General features: G+C 42.9%; 3 protein-coding genes across 3 annotated transcripts; 2 read left to right on the forward strand and 1 right to left on the reverse strand.

Annotated features, from left to right (window-relative positions):
- The first annotated feature begins 5,893 nt into the window (after positions 1-5,893).
- LOC142384754 (DNA polymerase III PolC-type-like) lies at positions 5,894-9,156 on the forward strand. Its single transcript, XM_075471056.1, has 3 exons — positions 5,894-6,201; positions 6,300-6,424; positions 8,344-9,156. Exons 2-3 carry the CDS (start codon positions 6,373-6,375, stop codon positions 8,880-8,882), a joined length of 591 nt encoding a protein of 196 aa, XP_075327171.1. The 5' UTR covers positions 5,894-6,201; positions 6,300-6,372; the 3' UTR covers positions 8,883-9,156.
- Positions 9,157-13,032: 3,876 nt separating this feature from the next.
- Positions 13,033-17,487, forward strand: LOC142384755 (protein PML-like). Its single transcript, XM_075471057.1, has 2 exons — positions 13,033-13,312; positions 16,524-17,487. Exons 1-2 carry the CDS (start codon positions 13,234-13,236, stop codon positions 17,207-17,209), a joined length of 765 nt encoding a protein of 254 aa, XP_075327172.1. The 5' UTR covers positions 13,033-13,233; the 3' UTR covers positions 17,210-17,487.
- A 410-nt stretch (positions 17,488-17,897) lies between these two features.
- mpi (mannose phosphate isomerase) lies at positions 17,898-27,333 on the reverse strand. The gene is made up of 8 exons (XM_075470410.1): positions 27,285-27,333; positions 26,460-26,587; positions 24,633-24,833; positions 23,841-23,982; positions 22,958-23,137; positions 21,830-22,003; positions 21,037-21,245; positions 17,898-20,060 (listed from the first exon to the last, which is right to left on the reverse strand). The coding sequence occupies exons 1-8, from the start codon at positions 27,298-27,300 to the stop codon at positions 19,842-19,844; spliced, it is 1,269 nt and encodes a 422-aa protein (XP_075326525.1). The 5' UTR covers positions 27,301-27,333; the 3' UTR covers positions 17,898-19,841.
- Between the last annotated feature and the right edge of the window lie 372 nt (positions 27,334-27,705).

The raw sequence follows: 27,705 nt of genomic DNA on the forward strand, positions 1-27,705 counted from the left end.
CAGGAAAAAATTCAGGATGGAGAAGAAACAATAAAACAACAGAGGAGGGAGCTCCAAGAAAGTCCTCAGTTCCGGGGGACTTTGAGAGAATTAAAAGACTTGGAATGCAGCAGATCTGATTTTACGAAAACAGTAATTAAAAAACTTGAGGAGGCTGAAAACCAGCTGTGCATCAGCATAGAGCAAATGTTAAAGAACGATGCGCTCCTGAGACAAAGTGGATATTTACAAAATTCTGTTGATGAATATAGCAAATTTCTTCAAAGCACATATGAAAACATTGCAAATCTTTTGGAAAATTTACACAAATCTGAAAGAAAAGCTGCGATCCTGCATGAAGAGAACAAGTCACTACACCAAAAAACAGAGGAACAAGAGGAAAAACTTATCAAAGTGCAAAAAAAGTTGATCAAAGCCAACGACTTCATCGCTGAAAATATGAAACTTCTTGAAAAGTTATGGATGGATTTAAAGCAGCAGGCCAGCCAAGAGACATAGTCTCTCCAACGTGTCCTGGGTCTTCCCCGGGGCCTCCGCCCAGAGGGTTGGACTCCGTCAGGGCTGCCCTTTGTCACCGATTCTGCCAAAAAACAGAGGCACTATAGGAAGAACTTATCAAAGTGAACAATGAGTCGATCAAAGCCAACGACTCCATCGATTAACTATACAAAGAGAAGCAGTCACCACGCCAAAAAAAAAGAAGAGCCAGAAGAGGAAGAACTGAACAAAGGAAGGAAGGCTCTCCTACTACCAATCGATGAGCTTAAAGAAACGCTTGTGGAAGTTGCCTTTAGGCGAAAAGATGAGCTGAAAACTTCTCACATTAAAGCTATGGTAGGTAATCCTAGAGAGCTAGCAAGAGAGCTAGCAAGATTCGAAAGTGTCCCCTCCTCTAAGCTCCACCCCCCCCTCCCCATTCCGTCAGTGCTTCATCCAAAGCCGGTAGAACCGCATGCGCACACGGAGCAGGGAGCCGACAGAGGGGGGCGTAGGCAGAAAGCAGAGGCATCTGATTGGTTTTTGTAGGCGCTCCAATCCGAGATCAGCGGGACGCTGATCTCGGATTGGTCAGCTTTTTCTCAGTCCTGCAGCTGCCACAGAGGTCTGATTATTTTCGTCCCTTTTTCTAAATACATCTTGTATAGATTTCTCTCAGGACAGACGGACCATTTCACCCAGTATTACAAAATGTGTTTCTGAACAGGATTACCAACCATGCCTTTAAAGACATGGTCTTGAGCTGAACACATTCTTCAACAGGTTCAGTTCAGGAACAAGCTCACCATCCTCCCCTCCTGTTCCCAGCCCAAGAGACATCCCACCCTCCTCTGACCCACAGCTTTCCTGTAACATCTCCACCTCCACCTCAGTCATGGATTCTTCTGCTTCCACTAGTTTGTCTTCAACCCAATCAGGAGATGCTGCTGTCCCCTTTGCCTCCCTCTCCCACTTTTCTGTTTCTAGAAGTCAGGTGAAGAGGCAATTGGAAAGACTGAACCGGAACAAGGCTGCAGGTCCAGATGGTGTCAGCCCCCGAGTCCTGAAGGCCTGTGCAGAGCAGCTCTGTGGGATTCTGCAACACCTTTTCAACCTTAGCTTGACCCAAGAGAAGGTACCACTGTTGTGGAAGACATCCTGTCTGGTTCCGGTACCAAAGAAAACTCACCCCTCAGACATCAATGATTACAGGCCTGTTGCCCTGACATCCCACATCATGAAGGTCCTGGAGAGACTCCTGTTGACCCACCTGTGTAAGCAAACCAGCACATATCAGGACCCCCTGCAGTTTGCTTATCGCCATGGAGTTGGAGTTGAAGACGCTATCATACACCTGCTTCAACAAACCCACTGTCATCTGGACAAAGCAGGCAGCACTGTGAGGATCATGTTCTTTGATTTCTCCAGTGCATTTAACACAATCCAGCCTGATCTGCTTAGTCTGAAACTCCAGAAGACTCAGGTGGAGGCCTCAACAATCACCTGGATTAATGACTACCTGACAAACAGACCACAGTTTGTCAGACTGAAGAATTGTGTGTCTAACCAGGTGATCAGCAGCACAGGAGCACCACAGGGGACTGTACTCTCACCATTCCTTTTCACTCTGTACACTTCAGACTTCCAGTACAAGTCAGACTCCTGTCATCTACAGAAATATTCAGATGACTCTGCAGTTGTCGGGTGTATCAGAGATGGACAAGAAGCTGAGTACAGAGAGCTGGTGGACCGCTTTGTGGCATGGTGTGGGAACAATCATCTCATCTTGAATGTCAACAAAACAAAGGAGATGATTGTAGATTTCAGGAGAAACAGGGTCAGATCAAACCCTGTTTCCATCATGGGAGAAGAAGTGGAGGTGGTTGAGGAATATAAATACCTTGGTGTTCATCTGGACAGCAGACTGGATTGGAGACACAACAGTGAAGCCATCTACAAGAAAGGACAGAGCAGACTGTACTTCTTGAGGAAGCTAAGGTCCTTCAAGGTTTGCAACAAGATGTTGCAGATCTTCTACAAGTCTGTTGTTGAGAGCGTCATTTCCTCTTGCGTCATCTGTTGGGGCAGCAGCATCAGAACCAGGGACCTAAAAAGACTCAACAACCTGATAAGGAAGGCTGGTTCTGTTCTGGGGACGACTGTGGAACCTCTGGAGACAATAATGCAAAGAAGGATTTTGCATAAAATCAAGAGAATTATGGACAACCCTGAACATCCTCTCCATGAGACTGTTATCAGAAAACAGAGTCTCTTCAGTCAAAGGCTTCTTCAGTTTGGATGCAAAACGGACCGCTACAGGAAATCTTTCCTGCCTACAGCCATCAGCATCTATAATAACTCTTTGATTTAATTGAGCTACATCAACATTTAATTTCCCTCTGGGATAAATAAAGTATTTTTGAATTGAATTGAATTGAATTAAGTCACTGAGGTTGTTAACCTGAAAGTTGCACTTTAGTGAAAAAACAAGTAGAGAAAGTGAGCTGTGTGCGAGTTTGTTCAGCTGTTACCCACACTACTCTGTCTGGGGTTGGATTATAATGTTAACCAATCCCATCCCTAATTACTAAACCTAACAAACGCACCCAATGATGGCAACGCACCAATCAATCAGAGGCAGGGAAGGGCAGGTCACATGTTCACCATCTTAGAAAAATTTGACTTGCAGCAAAGTGCAGGATGTGATTCACATTAGAGAGAATGTAGGAGTGGGTTTAATCTGGTGGTTTACACAGTTACTGTAAAACTGGGTACACTCTGAACTAAAACACTGGTGATAATATGGATGCCATACTCAAACTTGATCAATAATTCAATAATGTTTAGTTTTTTTTCTAACATGCAGAATAAACCACAATGAATGTATTTATTGGAGTATTCAGAATAACATACATAACTGAGGTTAATAGGCGTTAGGAACTGTTTTCTATCAAACTGTTTCAAGAAACAGTGGAAATCACAATACCCGCTTTCGGACTGTAGGAACCATTGGCAGTTCTAATAACCTTTTAATCCGCGGGGCCGCTTTCTCCCACATTCGCACATACAGGAACTCGGGGCTATCTCCCTTAGTTCCTATAACTATTTAGCTCCTTCTCCGAGGTCGGGTCTTTTCATGGTTCTATAAAACGCATCTGACAGAGGTGTGTGGTGGTCGGTAGCTAGAGCCTGGCTCGGGCCGGATTTTTCTGTCCGAGCCCGGCCCTCAACCGACAGAAAAGTTCTCAAATCCGACCCGAGCCCGAGATTAATTAAAATATTTGTGTCCGAGCCCGCCGGAAGCCCGAGACCAGTGACCAACGCAAAACGGCGCACCCAAATCAGTAAATACACATTGGTGACAGCGCACCATTATCCACCATAATCCATTATAGCTTAAAGCGTTTCCACACAGTGGATTTCCCCCTCTCATTTTCCACGACTTTCAGTTCTCCAGAAGCTATTTTTCTTTTAATGTCCTCCATAGCGCTTCCAGCCAACTGAGCTCGGCTGCACTGATCGCACGTGTTTAATGTAAAGTTGTTCGAATGTTCGATATGCGTGCGTGCGCACCGAGCATGCACAGACCACAGATGCACACAGATGCATGCTGCACGGCATGAGGCACGAATAGCCTACCAACATTTTCATTTATGCATATTCAATTATTTATGTTTATCACAAAAACTGACGTTTGCAATGAACTGAAACCTGTCCTCTGGCTGTTTATAATTTTCACGATGTCTGCTTGCTTTCGAGCCCGACCCGAGTCCGACAAGACATTCTAATTTTTTGTCCGAGTCCGGCCCGGCCCGGCCCGTCGGGTTCTGACCGGGCCCGTCGGGCTGCCATACTCTATCGTTAGCTACGCCCCATGTCATGCTGTCACGGCTGAAATGTTTACTCATACAACACAGGCACAACCGGCGGGTGTTTAATAAGTTAAACTTACACATTAGCCGCTTTCGGACTGTAGGAACCTTTGGCAGTTCTAATATTTGTGCTTGCTGCATGTGACTTGACTCGAGTCCAGAGGGTTAAGTCCAAGTAGAGTCTCAAGTCTTTGCTCTCAAGTCCAAGTAGAGTCCAAGTCTTTTTTTGATTTGGTCAAGTCTCGAGTCATCAAAATCGGGACTCGAGTCCAAGTCAAGTCTCAAGTCTCGAGTCCAAGTCCCCACCTCTGCTACATAGCCCCTAGTTTCAAAGTTTACGGGAGAAGAGATCAGGTCACCCACACACTAGGAGTTTCATGGGAAGTATGAATAAAGCACTGATAGAGAAGAGTTTTGACTTGGTTCTGAAGGGGTAGCATCTGCTGTCTTTTTAGAATCAGAATCAAGTTTATTGCCAAGTAGGTTTGCACTTACAAGGAATTTGACTTGGTGTAGTTGGTGCAAACAATATAGATATATATACAGAATCTATATATGTATACAATATAGACTATAGACTATGCCTTAATGTAACGCAGAAGGTTTGAAGATGCTATGTTAATGTAGTTTGTAGGTTTGGAAGGTGAGAGGGAGAGAGTCGGGGGGGGGGGGGGCTCCGGGCCTTGTTGATAAGGCTGGTAGCGGATGGCCATCATTCATTATTGCCAGTAGTCTATATACATGTAATGTAAAATGTAATAGTCATATGTGACGTTTTTCACTTCATCACATATGACTGGATGTCTGATTTCAAATGAAACGAAACGATTCATTCACTGGGAAAAATGAAGCTACACCTCACTACACCTTTCGACTGTTTCTTATAAAAGTAAGACAATTCAGGACAATACAACAGTATCTTCCTAACTGGTGAAGAGCTCCCAGCACAGATGTTAACATTTAGATTTAGATTTGAGGTCTAATAAGAAGGTTCATAGTGTTATTTAAAGTTAATTTTCATCTTAAATGCAAGAAAAAAACGTGTTAACTGAAGTTTTACACTTGGCACCCCATAATCACCTTCCTTGGCTTTTCCAAACACATTTTTGTCTGCCAAGGTTTTGTGTTTACTAAAGATGAACTACGGGGTAAGATGGTACCTAAGGATATGTGTCTTTCTTTAAGCCAGCTGTTCCTTTTTTGTTGTTGTTGTTGCATGTATTGAGGATTAGTGCTCCAAATAGTTTGTTAATAAGTTGTACAAAGCTTTTGGTGCCACTTGAATCTGCAGACATGACAGAAAATCTTCCGTTCCAGTGTGCAGCAACAACAAATATCAGAAGAAACACGTTTCTATCAGTGTCTGATCGCTTTGACAAATCAATTCTCTTTATGGTCCTTACAAAGGCGAACAGTGGTGTCAATGTATCGTTTGATTCCATTTCATTTGTCAAAATTATGTTATTTTCGCTTTTAAGTGCAGGCCATTTTCGAGAACAAAACGTCTCCCCTGTTCTGTTGCGCAATCCGTCGAAAATGAAACTGAGCGAACAGCGGGGAAATTTCCAGCTAAACGAACTGTGGCTATTGTTTCGTAAGCTCATGTTGTCAGACGACCACAGCAGTTGCGCGGAGCTGGTTCTCTGGGCCTGTAAAAGAGCAACAACATAAGTTTCTCTTCTGGTGAAGTGAAAGAAGCGCACGGAGTTCAGTTGTGAAATGGCGTGGCAGTGATTCACCTGTAGGTCCCTCCCGGATGAGCGCAGTGGCACAAGAAAAAAAAAAAAACCGAGGTTCTTCTCCACAGCTGGCTTCACATCTGTCACACGGCTCAGCTGACGAACCAGACGCGGTGAGGGAAACTTAAGTTCATCTGTGTTGCATTACTCTCAATGGCTGCTGTTGGTCAAACTGTTAAAGTTGACTTAAACTATTGAACTCTGCTTTCAGTGCGTTGGACGCGACTGTTGAACGCGACACTCTGTTAAAGCTGGACTGAAGCAGATCTTCTTAAATCGTGCAAATGGCTCAAGGCAAAATTATAGTTTTCTTCGACCTGGAGACCACTGGATTGGGTAATGTTAACCATTTGTCTGTCTACTTAATCCTGAGTCAGAACTGTCATAGTCGCTCGGATCAAATGTGGTCTTTGATTCAGTTTATTTAAAGATGCGCCTGATCAACAGTGATCCATCCTTTAATCAACCAAATATTGTCAAATGTTTTGTTTCACACTGCCTCAGATATATGGCGCTGATTATATATATTTTTAATATAATTATTTCCTTGTTGTACTACTTTGACCCTTTACATCCGTCAAGGATCACCAAGTAAGAGCAGCAATACCAAATCAGGAATAGAACATTTTTAAAGTCCCACAAGTGAAAAATACTTGAAACTTGTACCTAATTTAAAAGTATGAAATATTTCAAACTTGTACTTGAGTGTAAAACGTACTCCACCAGGGCTTGAGGTGCACTGTCAACTGATTTGTTTTCACATAGTGCATATAATGTTTCCTTCACTGTGTTCCAGTAGAACTACATAAACATGCATATTGTGTGATCAGTCCAGTGTGGAGGCTTCGTCTGCTATTAGGGACACATCAGGTGGAGCCTTTCTCTGATAAGCAGGATAAGGGAACATGTCAGATTCTGTTTTTATAGGTTTCTAATCTCTCACAGTCAGACTTCTGTCTCCTCCACGGAACAGAGTGAGGAGTTAAGTCTCCCAGTTTGGTCAGAGCACCTCTGAAGCTTTCAGTTGATGAGATGACACCAAAGCGAACTTGTTTATGCTCAACCTCGAACCAAGCAGAGGTCCTACTGAGTGCAGACTCCTGGGAACTAAAACAGTGGCGAGGCAGGGTGTACGGACCACTATGAACCTGCTTTGAGTCGTTGCCAAAGAGAAGGAGTCGTGGTTGCACACACACTCTCTCACAGACACACACACAGGCAGTTAGGTTCTGAGCATTTTACACATAACTGTAGTAACATCCAGTAGTAGTTTTCCTGAGTCTACGCCAACAAAATGTCAACTGCAGTCAACTGGAAACCATTCAGTACCTTTGTACCACCATAATCAGTACAAAGGTCATGATATGCTAGAGCACACTTGATTTGTATGATATGCTGTATGATTATGGGGGGGGGGGGGGGGGGGGGGGGGGGTTTACCGGAAAAGCCTATTAGTAGAGATGTCAAACTCGGATATTTTTAGGGATTCAAATCTTTCTGAGTCAATCACTAAAAAGATTCGGATCTTTCCTGTCATTTTTCCATAAGCATATAAATTCTACCAGTGAGACACAGACAGACTACAAATTGGATAAATACATTCAAATTTGAGAGCTATTGTACAAAGAGGTCAGTCTACTGTTTGTGCATTTGAAGTTTTGATGCAGGAAATAAAACTTTGCATTTTCATCTTATTAAAGATTCTCTAACATTAGTTATGAGGCTGTAAGTAGTTGCCAAATGTTTTTATTTAGCTGCATTATATTCAACGGACACAAATACAGTATTACATTCTCATAACTCACAGTAAGCATCACTCATTTAACTGTAAACACAGTAAATGACATAATAAAAATGTGGCGAATATAACTCCATAATTATTGACGACAGATTATGATAACACATAATGCTGCAAATAAAATGCGCCTCTAACAGTGTTTAGGCTGTATTAGCCTCTAAGTTTATTAATACTTAATTTGTTAAATCAAGTGCAGTGAATCATTCATAACAACATATAATGCCGCATTTAAAATTAGGTTAAATAGGTCAAGATTATCCAGGGAGTGGGGGGTTTCCGGCTTGTAGGTGGTCAGATGCCTGAGTCCTCTTCAGACAGAAGCAGAGTCATTGGCTGAGAACTGTTGTTGGATTTTCTCAGAGTACAGTCGTTTAGCTTCTCTCACCCTGTTGCTAAACCTGTACTCAGCCTCTTTTGTTTTGTTTTTTTCTCTCTCATCATTCTTCTCCACTTTCAGATACTTCAGTGTGTGACATCATCCAGCTGGCTGCAGTCTGCGAGGAGAGGGTGTTTAACGCATACACCCTCCCCCGCCGCGCCCTCACCCCGAGCGCCGCCCAGGTCACAGGCTTCACACTCACTTCCGACGGCCTGCTTCTCCGCGGGAAACCTGTGGAAACCATCCCTCTTGTTGAGGCGCTCACCTCCTTCATGGCCTTCCTGCGCTCCTTCCGCCGCCCCGTGCTGCTGGCGGCCCACTCAGCAAAACGCTTCGATGCCCCCGTGCTCACCAGAGTGCTGCGGCACTACTCCCTCACGCAGGAGTTCCAGCAGGTGGTGTCTGGCTTTCTGGATACTTTCCTGCTCAGCAAGAACCTCTACAGCTCTATGCCGAGTCACTCTCAGGTGTTTCTGGTCCAATACTTTCTTGGAAAATCCTACAACGCTCATAACGCCGTGGAGGACTCTAAGATGCTGCAGGAGCTGTTCACGGCATGGGGACCAAGCACTCATGACATCTTCAGATTCACTTACAGGGTGAATTATGTGTTTTAAGAGAAAAAGTTCAAATTAATCCTTCATCATGTAAGCCTCATGCTCCCATTACTGTAAACTGTGTCCCTCTTTTCCTGTGTGACCCATTAAACCCATTAAAAATGTGTCCCTCCTCAGGGAGCAGCACCAGCCGTGTATAGCTGCAAGGAATTCTGCGATATCACTGTTTTTATGGTCAGTTGACACCATTTGTAATACCCAAAGAAGTTGAACAGTACTAACTGGTACAACAGAAAGTCTGGGTTCCAATTTTAAATAAATGTTAGTTTCTTTATCGAATACTTCTTTTCCATCACCGCCTAATTATCTTTACAGCCTGCGGTTTTAGGTGTCCTGTGTTTGAGCTGTTTAATTAGGTGACGGAGTATCTTTGTTGATTGCCTTGTGGCCTTGTTATGTTGTCTGACAGCAAGTGCGACGCTCTCACACAGCGGCCTTCTTGATTGCGAAAAGGAATGTGGAAACGACCCCTGCTTAACCATGAGGGACTTGCATGTTTTTGTTTTGTTTTCATTTGAGGAACTAGTTCAAATCAGATAAATCAAAGGTGTGCTGATAATTGTGTCTGCAAAGTCTGTGATCCACCTGCAGGTGGAGTCAGGCATGTTCAGCTGGGAGAGCTTGTCCTGTAGCAGAGCCGGGGTGATTGTATTGAAGGCAGAGCTGAAATCCACAGACAGGATCCTGGCGTAGGTTCCTGGGGAGTCCAGGTGCTGGAGGATGAAGTGGAGGGCCATGTTGACTGCGTCGTCTGCAGACCTGTTGGCTCTGTAGGCGAACTGCAGGGGGTCCAGGAGAGGGTCAGTGATGGCTTTCAGGTGTGAAAGGACAAGGCGCTCAAATGACTTCATCACCACAGAGGTCAGGGCGATGGGTCTGTAGTCATTAAGGCTGCGGCTACACGGAAACGTTTTTCACTGTAAACGATACTTTTTCTTATCGTTTCACTGTCGCGGCCACACGGAGCCGGCGTTCCCACTACCCCAAAACGATAGTTTTTGAAAACGGGTTCCAGAGTGGGAAAGTTTGAAAACGGCCTCGTTTCGTTTCCATTGTTACAGCTAAAACGTTTTTGCGTCAGTCACACGTTGACGCTGGGAGCCAATTTTAACACTTCTCTATTGTCTCACAGCGTGGCGTGTGTACTGCATCGTTTCATCGTTTTCGTCTGGACAGCAGCGCGTTTCCGTGTGGTCGCAAGAATTTTCGAACCCGTTTTCAAAAAAAACCTCGTTTCGTGTTCGTGTAGCCGTAGCCTAAGTCCTGTGATCCTTGGCTTTTTGGGGACTGGGATGATGGTGGAGGTCTTGAGGCAGGCTGGTACGTGGCATGTCTCCCATGAGGTGTTGAAAATGTCTGTGAACACTGGGGACAGCTGATCAGCACAGTGCTTCAGGGTGGAGGGAGAGACAGAGTCTGGCTTTGCGGGTTCTGGTTCTGCCTCTTGAAGAGCCTGTTGGCATCCCTCTCCAGGATGGAGAGAGTCGTTACTGTGGTGGCGGAGGAGGGGGAGGGAGCCTCTGAGGTGTGCAGCTGTGGAAAGGCCACTACTGTGGTGGGGGAGGGGGGGCTGGTGGGCTGGAGTTGGGGTGTGGTGTCAGGGCTGTCCCATTGTCTTTCAAAGCGACAGTAAAACTCATTAAGGCTGTTGGCAAGATCAAGATTGTCCAGGGAGTGGGGGGGTTTTCGACTTGTAGTTGGTCTGAGTCCTCTCCAGACAGAAGCAGAGTCGTTGGCTGAGAACTGTTGTAGAATTTTCTCAGAGTACAGTCGTTTAGCTTCTCTCACCCTGTTGCTAAACCTGTACTTAAGTAGCCTGATAAACCAGCCTAAATGGATTGGATGTCTAATTTAGTCTGGCTCCGATCAATGGATACAACGGAACATTGTTGATGAGCACAACCCGTTGTCTTTCAAACCGTGTCTGTGCCTATAGGCCAACGCTCTGACCAATCAGCGCAACTGACTGTGACGTAGTAAGCGCGACAGAAAGCTTTGGTGGGAGGGGACTCTTCCAAAACTGATGCCAAGGCTGAATCAAACGAGCGCTGTTCCATTGCCGCCGCCATCTTTCTTGTTGTGCTTTCGCTGTCTATGTTCGCTTCCACTGCCCAACGTCGCACTGTTCTGTCGTCACTCCCTCAAAACCCCGCACCAGAACCCTCTGCCCCGCCCGCGTTGATTCAAAACACATCTCTGCGTTGTGATTGGTTTAGTTGCCATCTGCCAGATTCAGGGCAGTATTTTCAAAATGAAAAGTGGTTCGAGGCCAGACCCAACCGCAGGCAAAACATTTTGCCGTCCAGCAGTTGGCGCTGGTTTTCCAGGCTAGTACTTAAGTGCTGTTTACACATACCCGGGTATTACTCGCTATCAGTCCACACACATGAGCCTGGCGCCATATTTTCTTCTTGAAAAGGATCCGGAAGTTCTTCCTGTCAGCGGTTCTCTATTAGGCTTCTGATTGGCTTGTGTGGAATTCTCATTGTTCTAATACTGCCACTGTCAGGCTTGGCGTAATTTAACAGCTCCTGATAGCGTTTTTATGCGGGTCAATGTAGACGTGTTTTTTTTTTTTAAACGGGGCTGTGTGCACCTAGTTATTTTTGCAAACGAAGGTTAGAAAATATGCGTTTATCAAAATACCCGGGTATGTGTAAACAGCACCTTACATTCAATGTCAGACATTAGAACTTAAAGCTCGCTGCATTTCAAATTGTATTTAAACAAAAGTAAATTACTTGGTTAAATGAACTTTTAACCAATGACCTACATCCCGTGCACTTCCGGTTTTGTCCAGCATACCGGAGTTTATCAACCATGGCTTTTTTTTTAACCTTTTTGTTGCAGAATCTGCCGAAAATAAAAGTCAACGATGTGAATAGGATTATTAAGACCACCTTCAAAAAACCACAGTTAGAAAAGAACATTTTCAAGTAATGACAGGTAGAACAGTTATAGGCTAAAAGTTATAAACATTAGGTACATCATAGCAGTCGCAGACCATGTCAGATTTAGGGAAAGGTGTATGTGGGCTGCAGTAGGTGCCCCCCCCCCATTTGTGAGAGGATAATATTAAATTACTGTGGAGAAAGCTAGTTGACATTGCCATCTAAAGCACTTTTTTTTTTAAATGAAACGAAAAACAAAAATTCATCATTTTTATTGAGGAATAAAGTTTAAACAATATAAGAAGGCACACATTTTACAACAGCAGATAAAACAGAATTTAACTTGCATGATAAAAGAAAAATATGGAATTAATAACTGCTTGCTTTGTGGCGTTGATGTCCAGTGCAGACCACAGACGTCATCAATTTAAGTCATCAGTGATGGCCTGAAAGAAAATGATACACGTCATAAATAAAGGCGGCATAAGAAGCACTAAAAAAGTAGCCTACTCTGGTTTATTTTCGAGCAAGATGGGGGGATGGTGACCTTTGGATGACCTAAAAAATAATCTTTAATATCTCAGAAACCAAAGCACCGCAAACGAACATTTTAACAGCACAAACGGAGCACTAACCGATCAATCTGTTTGCTTGAATTTTTCGCGTGGGTGGGGTGTCAGCTTCACTCAGCTATATTCCAGGTAACTGTGTGCAAAGTCCGCGGAGGCGCACGAGCGCACCGGCCCTTTTCCCTCTCCTCCGGCGTTTCACTGCATGTACACAGGTGGGGGCAGCTGAGACCTGAATGTCCAATAAATCCGCAGATGAGGCGATCAAAGTAGGGAGTAAATCATCAGGGGTTGAGTCCCTGATGTCCTTGAGCTCTTCTCTGGTGAAAGAGCCCCCGGTATTGTGACAGAACACACTATTAACAAACAAAATAACACAAAAAGACCGTGGCTGCCATCTGTCAAGTGTCAATTAGTGCTCCTCATTGTTTCTAGAATAGAATAGAATAGAATAGAAAAATAGGCTACTTAATTTATCCCCCAATGGGGGGAATTCAAATTCGTCAAGTAGCTCAACATTTTTTTTAAAATATTTACAATGATTGAATTAAAAAAAAAATATTTACAATGATTTCTTATAGTTTCCCTAAATTCACGAATTAAACTTTTATTTTGATTGTTTCGTCCCCTCCCGTCATTTGGCCTTTGTTTTGAAATGTTTACATTTCCGGTCCACGTACCCTACTACGTAGTAGTTTTAAAAACATGGAGGGAGAGTTCCAACTTGGGCTTAACTTTTACCGAATAAGCTTTAGTAAAATGCAGCTAAATATTCACTGATGGTGACTGCAGTCAGCCCTTGTTTCGTGGATTCAACCAAACCCGAGTGTTACTGTCAAGATTTAGACGTAAGGAAACATTTAGGTCATTTTTTATGGAGCTTGTGGCGTGATGCAAAAGCCAGAGTCAGGCGAAGCTGAAAAGGCGAAGCAGCCGGAGGTTTTCTTCGACCTGGAAACAACTGGACTGGGTACGGACATTTAACGTATGTTGTGAATTTTTTTAATTGGACGAAGAATAACCAAAGTTTATACGTTCTATGTGAGCTCCTTTTTTGTCTCGCAAATAGCGTAAAATGTATCGGTGTTTGACGTCAGTGTATACGAATCCGAGCTCTGATGGCGTTTCCTCTGATTCTTTTACTGGACGGAGGTCGGTGATTCGGAGTTCCCAGTTGAAACCGAACCGAATGCTTTTTTATTTTAAAGCAAAGACTGCCAATGACCAGGGCCAGACTAACACTTCGCTGTACCCTGGGCAACAATAGTCAAGGGCCCCATGATCACGACCCCAGGAACACCACAATCTGGCAAAATACAGAATGAATTACAGTAATATACAGTAAATAACATACTGTCATCAAGTGCATTTTGATGTACAGATGTACAAATGCACCACTATGTCCTCTTGTCAAAGCCACTCACTCACATGTGATGTTAGGAGAACAAAACACATTAGCATCAGTATAATATGGCAAAAATTGACCCACAACACGGAGAGGGAAGGAAGTGTCCTCCATTTTCACAAAAAAAAAGGAATAAGCAACTACTTTCAAATCATCTGATATTTATTTAAGAACACATATTCCCAACACAAATGTATTGAACTGATAGAGACGTCACAGAGGAAGTCCACAGACAAGACAAGGACAATCAAGTTATAGTGCAATATGTTACTGAAGTGAAGAAATTACCTATTCGGTGTATGCACATTCCATTTTCTGTGTTTCTGATGTCCTTTTTTAATTTCCATTTAGCGCTCCCACTTAGCTTCTCCATGTTTGCATTTTTTTAATTGTGTACAGACGCTTGACATCACGCAACCCGTTGATTGGCGTCACCTTTGACTCCGCCTCAAACGGGCCGACCAATGGAAGAGGGTAACGGCTCTGGCGGTTTACCATAAGCGAGAGATAATCAGATATTTTGCTTGGGGCCCTTTAGAGGTCGAGGGCCCCTGGACAATTGCCCAATTGCCCATATGGTTAATCCGGCTTTGCCAATGACGACCAAAAATAAATAACTTGCAACGATCTGGCTCTACAGGTCAGACCCAATCAGTAAACTTTACCTCCTCATGGAGGTGATGAAATGAGGCAAAAAACAAACTGACTAGGTGTTTTTGAGATGGTAGACGATGCAGTTTTAAAATGTAGAGTGATGTGTTAGATCGATTCTTTCAATGGCAGCTCAAGAACAAGCCGGAGGAATCTCAAGTTAAAGGAAAACGCCGGAAAGTTTCAAATTTACTATTTTCCCTGGTACATGTTCCCCAAAATCAATTTCTCACCTTGTTTACATTTGTCAGCCCGAGAGAGTAACATTCGCGAATGTTTGAAATTCAAGTTATACCGCTCTGGCTCTCCCTCCCTAGCGCCGCCATGTTCACTCAACATGACGTCAGAAATGCAAACATTTTTTCTACAGCAATGGAAGACACTTAGAAACTGTCTTGGTCTGACTCGGACCCGGAGATAGAATGCGAAGTTTCGCCTGAGTCCGAGTCAGATCATGATCAGCCTCTCGATCCAAGTTATGTTAGCTTATAGCCATCAGCCGAGATGGTCGGATAAGGCTAAAAATAAGGATGGACAAGTGGCTGTCGCAGCAGCCGCGACACCGCCGCCAAATGCTAACGACTCACCGGTTGTATCCACGAGCCGTGAGGCGTTTCCGGACCCCATACCCAACCTTGTGTACCGTTTCCAGGCCTACCGGCAGGTGACCTACTTTCTCCATGGGAGACTTGGGAAGCGCTTCCGAAGAGTGATTCCCTCTTGTGCGGTGTGGGCGATCAGGGATAAATATGAGTCGCAGGACGGGACCTACAAGGGTTTCCTTCACGCCGACGAGGCAGTTGTAGACTATCACTACAGATATATGTGAACATACATGTTGAAATAAAAATAATTTCTAATTCTACTATATACAGGTAGTATTCAATCATTGTGTATTTCCAAGTTACACTCTACACTTTGTTAGAGCACACTCCCGCCACACAAGTAGAATTTTATTTCCGCTGCTCAAGTAGAATTGCATTTCTGACGTGAAATATGCTCGGATGTGGCTGAACATGGCTGCGCCCATGGCCAGAAGTGAAAAAATCTGGGAGCGCAAGGTTATGGGTTGAATAATGTAAAACAGTGTGAGAAATCGATTTTGGGGGACAGGTGTCAGGGAAAATAGGAAAATTGAAATTTTCCGACGTTTTCCTTTAAATAAATTGTTTATTGGTAGTCACACGTCAAGCATATCAGCGCTGGGCTCAGTGGAACAGAGCTCCCGCAGGAAATCCGTCAGACTGAGCCTCGATTTCCGGGTATCATTTGCATTTATAGCCTCATAGGTTGGACTCACACTCGACCGAGTATGATTGGACATGAGTAGGTTCAACATGCTTCGTCATATTCTCTGGATCAGCCAAACTGTGTGTGTGTGTGTGAGAATCTGCACCTGCTTTCCCAGGCTAATTGTTTTGTCTTCCCATTCCTGGATCACTTTAGGTCATCGTGGAAAAGTACTGAGACTATTTCATTCATAATGTCTAAGAACAAAACCAATTTTAACAATTCCCCTTTTTGATATGATTCTATCATTTCAACTTAATTCAGTCAAATAACTGAGGTAGGAATGTTATCTTCTGTATTGTGTCACACCTGTTTAGCAGCAGCCAGTTTTAGCAGACCCCCCAAACTGCAAGACACCACTTACCTTTAAGGTGCAGCACAGCCAGATAGGAGATTTTTGTTATCCCCCTTTTGATATAACTTCATGTGTCATGTGAGCTTTTATGTGTAAGCTGTTCTTCTTTGCAACTAGCAGCAGCAAGCAAGTCATCATTGCACACGCATATGGAAATAGTAAAAATAATTTCAATGCATTAGCTAAACTTTCTATATCAGGAGTATTTTATCATGATGCTAGAAACAGAACCTCTTTCCTAGTCTGGTTAAGACCTTCCTCAACTGATCATAACTCCGCAAATGAGCACATTTCTTAATAGATTATATGTAGAAAATAATATTTTGATGTATACCTTCTGTATCTCCCTATTAATCACTTTTTTTTTTGGAAAAGTAAATCTTTGAAGATTGTCTTGAACATTAGTTGATATTTCGACCGTGTCAAAAATGCCTCAGAGCACCTTGAAGTGACACGTTGCTGTCTGCTTCCTTCGAGCAGGTCAAAGTTGTGAGATCGTCCAGCTGGCTGCGGTGAGCGGAGGCCACTCGCTAAACCTCTACGTTATTCCTCGGTGTCGAATACAGCGAGGAGCCGCTAAAGTAACGGGCTTCAAGGTGAGCAGACAGAGGCTGTTCCTCCATCGGCAGCCCGTTCTTACAAACTCCCTCAAAGAAGTCCTGGTCTCCTTCATCGCTTTCCTTCAAATGCTTGGACGCCCCCTCCTCGTCGGCCATAACATTCGCCGCTTTGACTGTCCGGTGCTGGCGCGCGTGCTCGATGAGCTCGACCTCAGAGCCGAGTTCGAGTCTTCGCTCTCGGGCTGTGTCGACACGCTACCGCTGGCTCGGGAGATGCTGAAGGACCGTGGCCTGCAGAGTTTCCGCCAGGAGAATCTGGTCAGGGAGCTGCTGGGGGTGAACTACAAGGCCCATAATGCTTTGGAGGACGTGCGGGCATTACAGACGCTGTACAGTTTCCTTCAGCCTACGCCGGAGGTGGTTCTAAGGCACAAGTTTACTCTGGACAGTATGAACAACAAACCACCTGTGGCAGCTGCCACAACTAAAGTATCCTGTAAACTGCCGGGACAGCGCCCCCTGTGGGAGCACTTCAGACAGGCCGTGAACCTGACAGAGGAGCGCGATGGAGACCTTCACACGCTTTTGCGTCAACCATTATTATAACATTTGTAGTTTTGAGTAAACGCTGTAAGGCAGCTTTTATTTTTTAAAAAAAAAGCAGCCTGGCTGACCACACCACCCTTTTAAAGCGCGTTGTGTGCTGAGAACAACTTCACAACACGTTTCTCTTTCTTTTAGCTGTTGGTGGATTGTTCACCGTTGGTGGGGGAAAAGCACTTAAGTCTCTGCAGTGATGCAGACAGAAAATCTTAACTGTATTTTGAGAACATATAGTGTGAGCTTTATGAATTTAATGATGTGATTCATTTAGGAAAGTTATATTAAAGTTGGATAATTTTAAGACATTTGTGTTTTTAAAGTGAGCCTCAATTTTTTTTTTTGAAATTCAAAAATGCATTAGAGAACAGGACAACAGCGAGAAAGAAAAAAAAAAAAAACTGTTAAAATCCAGTGCGAAACAGGGATCCCTTGCCAGTATGCGTCTGTTAATGCATGAGTGGTGCATTTACTGACGGGGGGAAACAATTCTCAGACCTTTGCGCATGAAGTTGGCAGATCAAGTTAAAAATCATCAGATTCCACCAATCAGTTGATCAGTATCCCCACTACAAACGGCTCTGCCACAACATTAAAACCATAAAAACCTGGAGTTCTGGCCTTCGTGTGGACGATGCGATGGGAAAGCTTAGTTTCTTACCCAACAAAGATGGTGGGGACAAAACGATACGGGTGGAGTAACATAACAAGGATTTATTAAACCACGTTTACATACATATTTTCTGCTGTGTCATGCTACAGCGTCACCACATTCAAAAAACACTTAAACGTGAGACATGTTCCCGTAAAAGGGTGAAGGAAAACGATCAGTGGCCTTCGTTCTGTGCATCTCAAAACAAACTATAACTGTGCAAAGTCCTTAATGTGAAGGAATCAAACTAGACGATCAGTAACAAAGACTTGTGAAGGTTAATTGGAAAAAAAAAAAAGAAACCGTTAAGGAAGTAGAGATGGATTTGAGTACATGGTTTTAGATCACTTTAAACTATTCACGTCCTAATTTATACTTAATATTTCAGCAATTTTAGCAACAACAAACAACTAAAAGTTAAGTGCAACCGAATAAAGAATAAGTTTAGTGATAAACGGACATCTCATATGTTCATGAAGTTAGTTAAATAAGCAGCGAGGCTTCATTCATTCAGAGAAATACATTTCCATCGGCAGTCAGTCTTGATCGAGCATTCATTCCTAAATGTTTGACTCAGGTTAGCATAGAAAATGTATTACAACAAGAAATCCCACATCCAGATAAGACTGAATTCATTTGTGTGGGCTGGAGCATTATACAACAATGAATTCATCTAGTAAACGCTGTATCCACATGTTGGAAAGTAGGTCACAATAAAAGATCATGGTGTGAAAAACACACCATTCATCCAAGTTAGAATGATCAAGTCAAACTTTTACGGCTTTGTTCAGGACATGATTTCCTTAGTTTGTAATGTCACGGACTGATTTATCGGTACAAACAAACACAACATACAAAGTCAAAAAATTTGCCTCCAAATAACCCCATAGAAAATGCATGCAGCATCTTGTTTGGCTTTACAAGAAGTGGAAGTGTTTACGCGTTTGGGACTAATTGTGTAACAAAGCAACAAGCAAAGGTAGTGCAGCTTTAATCAGACGCAACAAGGAGTTTAAACCGATAGGCATTCCTGATCCCCATATGGTCATGCTTCATGGGACGGAAAGAGTTGGGGCACTTCCTGTCTGCTCCTTTTTTTGATGAGAAGTTTCCAGACTGTGAGCATGCACTGTTAAAGGTCAAAACTGTAATCTCAGTAGGATCACCTTTAATACAACTGACACGTAGCATTACAACGGCAGGGACGACGGCCCTCTGCAATGTCACTGCTCTAAATCAAACATGCACAGGCGTCTCTGTATTACACTCAGGATGAGTCTGAATGATGCATATTTGACTCTTTCAAGCTAAAGTTAAAATGAGATGATACTGCACCAGTGGTCCTGAGGGGAAGACAACTGCTGGTTCTTAAAACAGATGTGCTTGGTTGTGATGATGTAAATGTATCTGCCACACATCCCCCCTGTGGTGCTGTTTGAACAACTTATTGAAAAATCTGGAGTAAAAGGGTCAAATCTCATAAAGCTCCCAGCAAAATACCTGCTAACAGATTGCAGCCTGTTTCCCTGTTCATTCAGTCTTTTTACTTCAGAGGAAACTGTTCTGGAGCTTTTAATCCCATAACACGATTTTAAGGGAGTCAACTTTAGCTACTCGACTAAGCTCCATAAAAGCAGCTAAATGGGCTTGTGGCAAAAAATTATAAATAGCTTAATCTTTAATTTATCAGGAACCTGAAACGATTGAGTCTTCTGAGCATTGTGGACAGGATTGAACTTTTCATACTTAACGGGACGGAACGGGACTACTGCTGGATTTTTAAGATGAACACTGCTGGGTGCGGCACGGCGGTCCACAGGAGGAGTTGGAGATTGAGGGGGAAAGCGGGCACTGTCAAACACCAACAAACTGCATTCGAAAGCTAGCTCCTACAGAGTAATTGGGCCTAATTCATAATGCGGATCTTCTTACATTAAACCACAACGAAACAGGGAGCCTGAGCTTTCACACAAAGCCGCCTCACACCTACAGGAGGCAGCAGGCTCGAAACAGGGTCATCCCTGACGGCGAAGTGATGTGCAGGGACAGACTCTCATTGGCTGAGACGAACAGGACGGCCCCCCGCTTCACCGCGATGTCAGAGAGAGCAGCAGGACAGGTTGCCGTGGCGTCGCCTTCGATGACCAGGAGGATGCTGGCGCTGTCAACTGGAGCTACGGTGTACTCCTTCACCGAGGCTGGGACCTGCAGGGGGACAGGAGAGTCCTCAGCAGGAGTACGCACATTCAGACTCTGCCTGGGGATTTATGCACGCTTATGTTGATATTCCCCGAATTAGGTCAGGTGGGACAGTTAATAGTGAAATAACAGCTTGTTGCATGAAAAGCTCAGGTCCCAGCAATAACATGAGTGCAGGAGTTCAGACGGGCCTTTCTCACAGGTAATGATGGCTGAGAATTTCTTTAAAAAAAAAAAAAAATCCCACTTGCATTACCACAGAAATTAATGCCACTGTGATTACCAAGTCACAGTTTTGATCTACATTGAGTGAGCGGATGCTTTTATCCAAAACAACAGTGCAGTAAGAAACCGTGGCGTCAGCGTTACGTTGTAGATTTTGTATTCTAAAGGCAGAGTAAAAGTAAAACAAGGAATTTAGAGCAATGCAAGTACTTGTTAGGAATGTTAAATGTTGTTGGGATTGAAATCATTATCATTACTGTCATACTGCTGCATTAAAAAAAAAAACAGTAGAGTAGTGAACAGTAGAGTAGGTTATGTACAGGCACCGCACAGCATCACTGGTAACCACAGTGGAAGCACCTCTTTGAATAGACAAACACCCTGTTTACACCCGTTATTAGCAGGTGTTTTTAAGTGATCAAATCTCGTTCTGCTTACATCCCTTTACATTAGGCATTAAAATGCATCTGCACGCGTTTCGACAGACCACTTGTGACGTGATCCGACTTCCCCGCTCTATCTGCAAATTCATGCCAAGGCTATGTCTCATACTGCCAGCTGTTGGCAACAACAAGCAGCAAATGTGTTGTAAGCTTTTTTTTTTCCATTTTCATTTTGATTCAAATGTAAATGGAAGACAGAAATGCTCCATAGACTGTATGCATCCTGTTCTTTTACTCTGTAATGCTATAAAAAGAATGTAGTCATAGATCCCTCCCAATGTGGCCTGAGCATCAAGATCTGGATTGGTTCCTACCTGAATCTTCAAGACGGTAAAGTCTGATACTGGGGGGTCGTACAGGGCTACGAAGGGGTCTGAGGGATCTTGGACACACGGGAAGATTTTGGAAGAGACAGGCGCTGGGTTGTAGCTCAACATCTCGCACAACGTGTTAACATCGATGTATTTCCGTGTCAGTCCAGCCCTGACGGTGTTGTCTGAGCAGGCCATACACTCGATACAGTCTGGATGGATGAACGTAGAGAGAAGACGAGTCAGTTTTAAATAAGCAGAGATGGCGGCCGACTCCCCTTTAAAATGGAAAAATCAATTCTGAGATGGTCTTAAACTGTTGGGATACAATCAACCTGTGATTTTAAAGGCTTTTCCCAGGAGCCAATTCTTCACTTCCACTTGATTTATGTTTTTACAATTAGTGATTTCCCAGAATTCTTTTGGACAGTGGTTGTGAACTTAAGCTCAACTCTGGGATGAGTAAGTGGATAGAGTGCTATTTTGCCAGACAACGACATATCTCTTAGCTGCACTGGATTCTGATGTGCTTAGGCAGCTGTAAGCAAAGACACTGCTATCCATCTCTGTCCACAGAACGCTGAGCTCGCAGAGGGCGTTTTGCCCCTGGGATGCGATGCAGTAAAATTGCTTCATTTCAGCAATATTCGCTGTAAACATTTTGTTTTTAAATCAGTGGGTTTCCTTTTTTTCCCTGTTCTTCTTTAAGACCAACAGATAAACTGAGACAAAAATGCTCCATTGTTACGGAGGTTGTTATACATATCATAGTTGTCCGTGAAAATGACCTACTGACCTCCATAAAGGTAAGCATGAGGCTCGTTGGCTCCCAGGAACATGGCCTGGCCTGGTTCCAGGTCTATGTAGTTGAGGAAGTATATGGAGAAGCAGCCAATGTCTCCGGGGTACTGGGAGTGGAGGCGGAGCAACAGGTCACCGTGGCTGCTCGACGTGTCCTTCCCTGCAGCACCTGCACACGTCAGACACATTCATGGAAAGTGGAACAACTAACCACCAGTGCTTTTCTACATGTGTTCTAAAACTCCCCATTTTTTACTGTTACAGGATAAATGACGACTTTGCTGCCTCCTGGTGGTAGTAACAAAGAATAGCACTACTGGGCAGGCATGCACAGACAATTTAAAACACACTTATTAACTTTAACCCTCATACCTGATTTAAAACACAACTTAATTTCTGAAAGGGGACATTTTTATTTTTGTCCCCTTTCAAAACAACTTAAAAACATATGTTAATATTTTTTTCCGCTTTTTTTCCCATAGATTTTTTATTCCACTTCAGTTCTGATCATAACTACCAAATTTAAATTATTTTCAAAAATTTAACCCTTTAAATAATGGTTTATATGATATAAACGCCAATTTCTGTAAAAAAACAAACAAAAAAACCCCCACAAAAACTGCTATATTTTCAATATATAGAATGCAAAGTGGAATTGTTGAGCGGGGATAATTATGGTCTGGGATATGTTAATGATCAGCAACAACATTGATTGTTAGGGATTCAATTTTTTTTTGCCATGTCTTCATTTCTGAAAAGGGACATTTTTGTCCCCTTTTAAAATGACCTAAAAACATCATATATTAATATTTTTAAATCTTTTATTCCACTTCAGTTCTGATCATAACTATCAAGTTTTCAATTATGTCCCTTTTCAGAAATTAAGAAATTTTTTTTCTACACAATGAAAAATTGCATTGTATATGATGTGTGTTTTAAAATTTGAAAAAAAATAGTCAAAAATGCACAACTGGACCAAATATGATGAGTATCACTATTCCAGTGTGAAATTAGAGGAGAAAGTACACCCCAAGAGGACAAAAATGTCCCCTATCAGGGATTAGGGTTAAAAAAAAAAAAAAAAAAAAAAAAAGTTGGGAGTTTTGATGATCAGCCCTCTCACCCTCTTCAGTCACTCTTTTAACCAGCTCGTTGAGCTCGTCCACGAACACCTTCTTCGCGCAGCTCATCATCCTGGAGAAGCACCTCTTGAGCGCCCGGCTCGTGCGGACCTCATCTCCCACGCTGCACCGCAGCTCCTCTGCAGCTTCGTCGCCCACCAAAGCGTGAAACTCTGGGACCGCTGTCAGATACACACGCACAAATACAAGAGGTATGGATTTAGCCTGAGAAGAATTTAGCCTTCAGTCGACAGCGCATATGTGCGGCTTTGACACAAAAAGTCCCAGAATCCTGCCTGCAATCATCTGATGACACTGCAGAAGTTTGGAACTCAGGTGCCATTTATACTAATCTGTTTCTATATCGTTTCTATCGCGGATGCACTGTCCATTTACATTAAAATACTGGAATACGACTTCATAGGTGGAAGGATTCAAAGACGCCGGAGCCCACGTAAGCATTCGCATACGATGCTGATTTTAGCAGTTATAAACGGTAAAAAACGTGGATCCGCAGTGCTGAGCTCTAGCTACTCGGCTTTTATAATGAGAACCCAGCCACTGCAGCAACGCAAGCCGTACATGGAGCGCCGCTTTTGGGTTAGACCGGGAAGAAGCAGCGCATGGTGGGACAATTTCGTGGACCAAGTTGTTGTCGCCGAAGAATGGCGCGAGAACTTTCGAATGTCCAGAGCAGCCCTGATAAATCTGTTAATATAAAGCAGTTGCTCATGCTCCAGATGCAAGGGCGATCATGTGATGTGATGGCTGATTAGTCATGTGACTAGCGAATCAGCCGATCCCCGTTTCAGTGTAAATGTAAATAGTTTGCAAGACGCCGACGCAAAGAAATGGTGAAATGAATTAATGTAAACAGAGCCTTACATTTGAGAAACCTCAGGATCTCCTCCACGGGTCTGAAGCCACACAGGCCCTGGAAAGGGGTGAGAGCGATTGCCATCTCTGGTTTGTGGTTGTTGTCTGGATAGTGTTCTGGAAACTGAGCATGGAGACTAGCAGCTAATTCCTAAACCCAGCCCCCCCCCCAAAAAAAAGACAGAATAGGAGGAAAGTTAATAAAGGGAGAGCAGACAGCATGTGGAATAACCTCTGTTCACTTCACATAGAGGTGGAGTGTTTAAACTGAAATGAATAATATTCAGATCTGTTCTGATCTATCAGTCTTTCTTTAGGCTTAAATCTAACCCATAAAAAGTCATCTGTGTTCTTTAAAATTACATAATCAGAAATTTTGTTCCAATGAAAAAAACAAAAAAACAAAACATTAATGCTTTAAAACTTAAATGCTACTATAAATGACTCATTCAGTATTTGGATAAACTTTGTTCCACTCTGTCAACCCTGAAAAGTTATCCCAACTCCCAGGATGATGGGACTGATTCCTTCAATCTTAAAATGCTATGTCACAGCATTCATACAAGTTATAGTGATGGATTGATTATATTGCACAAGTGTAGCCGACCTTATTTTGAAATCTCTCTGCTCTGTATTTTAATCAGTTCTGTTCAAACATAGAACTCAGTGTGGCGTGACGGCCTTTTCAGCATATTGTTTGGATTGGTAAAAAAAAAAAAAAAATCTGTTAAACATTACTAAATTCAGAATAAGAAGCCAACAGACTTTGAAAACCGCATGTACGTGTGTTTGTGCGCTCACCTTGTTGGGGTGGGCCTGTATGGACAAAGCTGTGTTGACAGAAAGCACTTTGAAGAGGAAAGGCAGCTGGCCTTGGAAGGCGTCTTTCACCTTGGAGCCCAGGCAGGCGGGATAGTGGGCGATCCACTGGCCCAGGGTGGTCTGTGCGATCCTGTTGTCTTTAATCTGGGCATCCCCTTTAGGGTGGGCACCCATCCACAGCTGGAACAAACAGCAGTGCGTTCAGGTGAAAGCACATGTTGTTAGTTGGCGTGAGCAGGAGGAGACACAAAGGTTACAGGAGTGGATTTGTACGTGGAAGGTGACCATGTCAGAACTACAAATGATTATACATTTTATTTTAGAATATAAAATGCCAATAAGCATCCTAATTCTTCTAAAGAGACACCTACTGGTGCCGAGGTTATCCGAGACAAAGGCTTATCATTATGTTTATCTAATCCTACAGTTCAAAATTATTTATATTCAGCAAGATGAGAGCTTAAAAAAAGGGTTCCTCCTAATATCTTGAAGGAAATGAAGGACACGGTCACTAAAGGAGACGGATTTGACGGATAAACAGTGACCACCTCAGTGTTAAATTTGGCATAATTTCAGTGCATTACAGTTATTTTAACCTTTCATTGAGCCACATCATGTGACATTTCAAACTCTTTCATGTCATTTAGTTCCTTCCTATTACACTAAAATGGAATGAAGCCAAGTGCGTTGGAAAAAGAGATAACAATCCTCCCTAAACTTCCATGGTACAAACAGGCAAAAACACTTCATCATCAGACATGCTAAACATTTTAGCTACAATTTACCACCGCTTGTCGATAACCACGAAGATGAACGTGATCAGCAACAACGCCGGGGCCCTGCAGAATGTCACCGCAGTCGGAGCCTGAAGTAATGAACTTCATGACAAACCCCGCAGAGCAGCTGTGGCTAAATAAAGACTTCTGAAGGCCACGGAGAAAGCCAGCCCCTCTACCAACACGCTGGGGAACAACAGCACATCTATATCCACGAGCAGGGTGAGATTGTTTAGCTCCACCAAGGCTGAATAAAACAATTCAGCAACAATCATCTGGATTTTAAAGGAATGGTATTTAATTTCAAAACTGCATCTATTCTTCTAATATGAAGTGATTCGGCCTATCGTACTTCTCATATTTTTTTTTAAATATCCCAATCGGGGAATATTTTACCTGTAAATGATCTTTTTTGCATTATTTTTAGAATAGCTGCATTAAAACACGCTGGAGTCAACCAAAGCAAACATCACATCCATCTACCGGTATCTTTCTTTGTTATTGACCCATGTTTGCTCTCCTCTTGCTTCCATCATTTAATGAAAGCTCCAATTGTCTATCGTGAGGCAAATATTAAATATTCATTTCTGGATTTAAATGACTGCGTTTTGTTGATCTTCTGCTGAAACTGGCATCGCGATTTTAGTTGCAAAACCATCACAGCAAAACTGTCGACACATTAAATTAAAATAAACATTTACAATAAGTATGAATGAATCTTAAGCAAAAATCTTGTGACTGGTACGGTCCCAGAGGTGATATCTAAACATCTGCTGAGCCATTGTAGTTTCTGCAGTCAGGCTGCATGGGTGTCATACAATCTAAAGCCAAATCTTCATTGACAGCACTCAAAATGGCATGAAAACCAATTTGTACCCCTGCTCATGCGTTTACAAAATTAAGTAGAGCTCTTCAGCAAGACAGCATGCTTCCACAAAACTTAGTGACATTAGTAAGTTTTTCTGTTCCTAATACAGTTTTTTTCACCTCTCTGATAGTCACCTTAAACAGATAGATCTCTGGAGCTTACCTCTGCATAGGGTTTATTGTCCTCTATGACAGCAAGGGGGTCTCCACCAACCACCAGTTTGGCCACCTCACTCTTCAGTCCAACCTTCCCCCACGCATAATTTTGCACAGCACAGGTCAGTGGAAACACTAGAGGATATGTCATTTAAAGAATACAAAACTCTATTCAATATTCTTTACTCCACAGGCCAGACAAAACAGTCCTTCCGGTCCTCCTACAGCAGGTGCACACATAGGCTACTTGCTTACAGTACTACAGTGCATCAGACCAGACTAATAATACGCAACATTTTAGCTCTGTCAGTGTTATTACAGTATGGACTGTACTCCATATTTTAATAGAAATCGATAACCTACATGAGAAAGATGCTCTCCTGCTAAAACAATGAAAGAAGGACGCTGATTCCGCTGGGGATACATTATTTTGCGACCAGCTGACGATGCAACGTGCACTGACAGAAACTCACACAGTAAGCACGTTTTAAACCAGCGACGCTTTGCTTGTTCTTCACACTAAAATGTAATAAACGCCTGTAAAAGTTTTACACGCAATCAAAAAGCCCAGCTACCCGTTATTTAGTTATGTATTTTTCGCTCGGGAGTGCTAACAGAGCAGCTTTAACAAGCTAAATTCGGCTGCACAAACAAAACGCCGGCTGAAACAGCGAAGTCGACGCTGAATAACGGTGGGCTTTGGGTTGGGTTTCGTCATACTGGTGACCCACAACATGTGTATTTATTTCAAATAAACGGCTGCAGCAACAGCTAGTGTATGCCCGTGAAACGGATGATTTGAAGAAGCTATGAATGAGGAGATCACACTCACCTCTCACTTCCTCCATGGCTGCAACGTTGACTGTTGGACGGTTGGTGACGTCACAACTACGCGAACGGCTTCGTCGCATTTTTTTTTTACCTGATATGTTTTTACGAAATGCAGATAAATTATCCTGGTTGTTGGTTCATTTTTACGCACAAATGATACAAATTGATACATAAATAATCAGAAAATAACTTTAAGCTGAAAATAACTTTTATTTAGCAGCGCTGAATATCAAATACAAATAAATCAACATTTTTTTTATATAGCGCTTTACAACATCCAAAAGGTGACCTAAGTGCTTTACAGTGAAGATAAAACAGGAATAAAAAATAAAAATAAAAGCATAAAATAGAAAACATATCAAAGAAAGTAAAAACAAGTAAAAATATCACACTTTCACTGGGTCTCACAGTCAAATAGATGT

Source organism: Odontesthes bonariensis, chromosome 7, assembly GCF_027942865.1.
Source record: "Odontesthes bonariensis isolate fOdoBon6 chromosome 7, fOdoBon6.hap1, whole genome shotgun sequence".
NCBI lineage: Eukaryota > Metazoa > Chordata > Actinopteri > Atheriniformes > Atherinopsidae > Odontesthes > Odontesthes bonariensis.

Coding starts and splice junctions, on each gene's coding strand:
- LOC142384755 (XM_075471057.1), top strand. CDS start 13,234: ATGCAAAAGCCAGAGTCAGGCGAAGCTGAAAAGGCGAAGCAGCCGGAG. Junction 13,313..16,523: donor CCTGGAAACAACTGGACTGG/GTACGGACATTT, acceptor TCCTTCGAGCAG/GTCAAAGTTGTGAGATCGTC.
- mpi (XM_075470410.1), bottom strand. Junction 23,983..24,632: donor TACAGGCCCACCCCAACAAG/GTGAGCGCACAA, acceptor GGCTGGGTTTAG/GAATTAGCTGCTAGTCTCCA. Junction 23,138..23,840: donor GATCCTGAGGTTTCTCAAAT/GTAAGGCTCTGT, acceptor TGTATCTGACAG/CGGTCCCAGAGTTTCACGCT.
- LOC142384754 (XM_075471056.1), top strand. CDS start 6,373: ATGGCTCAAGGCAAAATTATAGTTTTCTTCGACCTGGAGACCACTGGA. Junction 6,425..8,343: donor CCTGGAGACCACTGGATTGG/GTAATGTTAACC, acceptor CTCCACTTTCAG/ATACTTCAGTGTGTGACATC.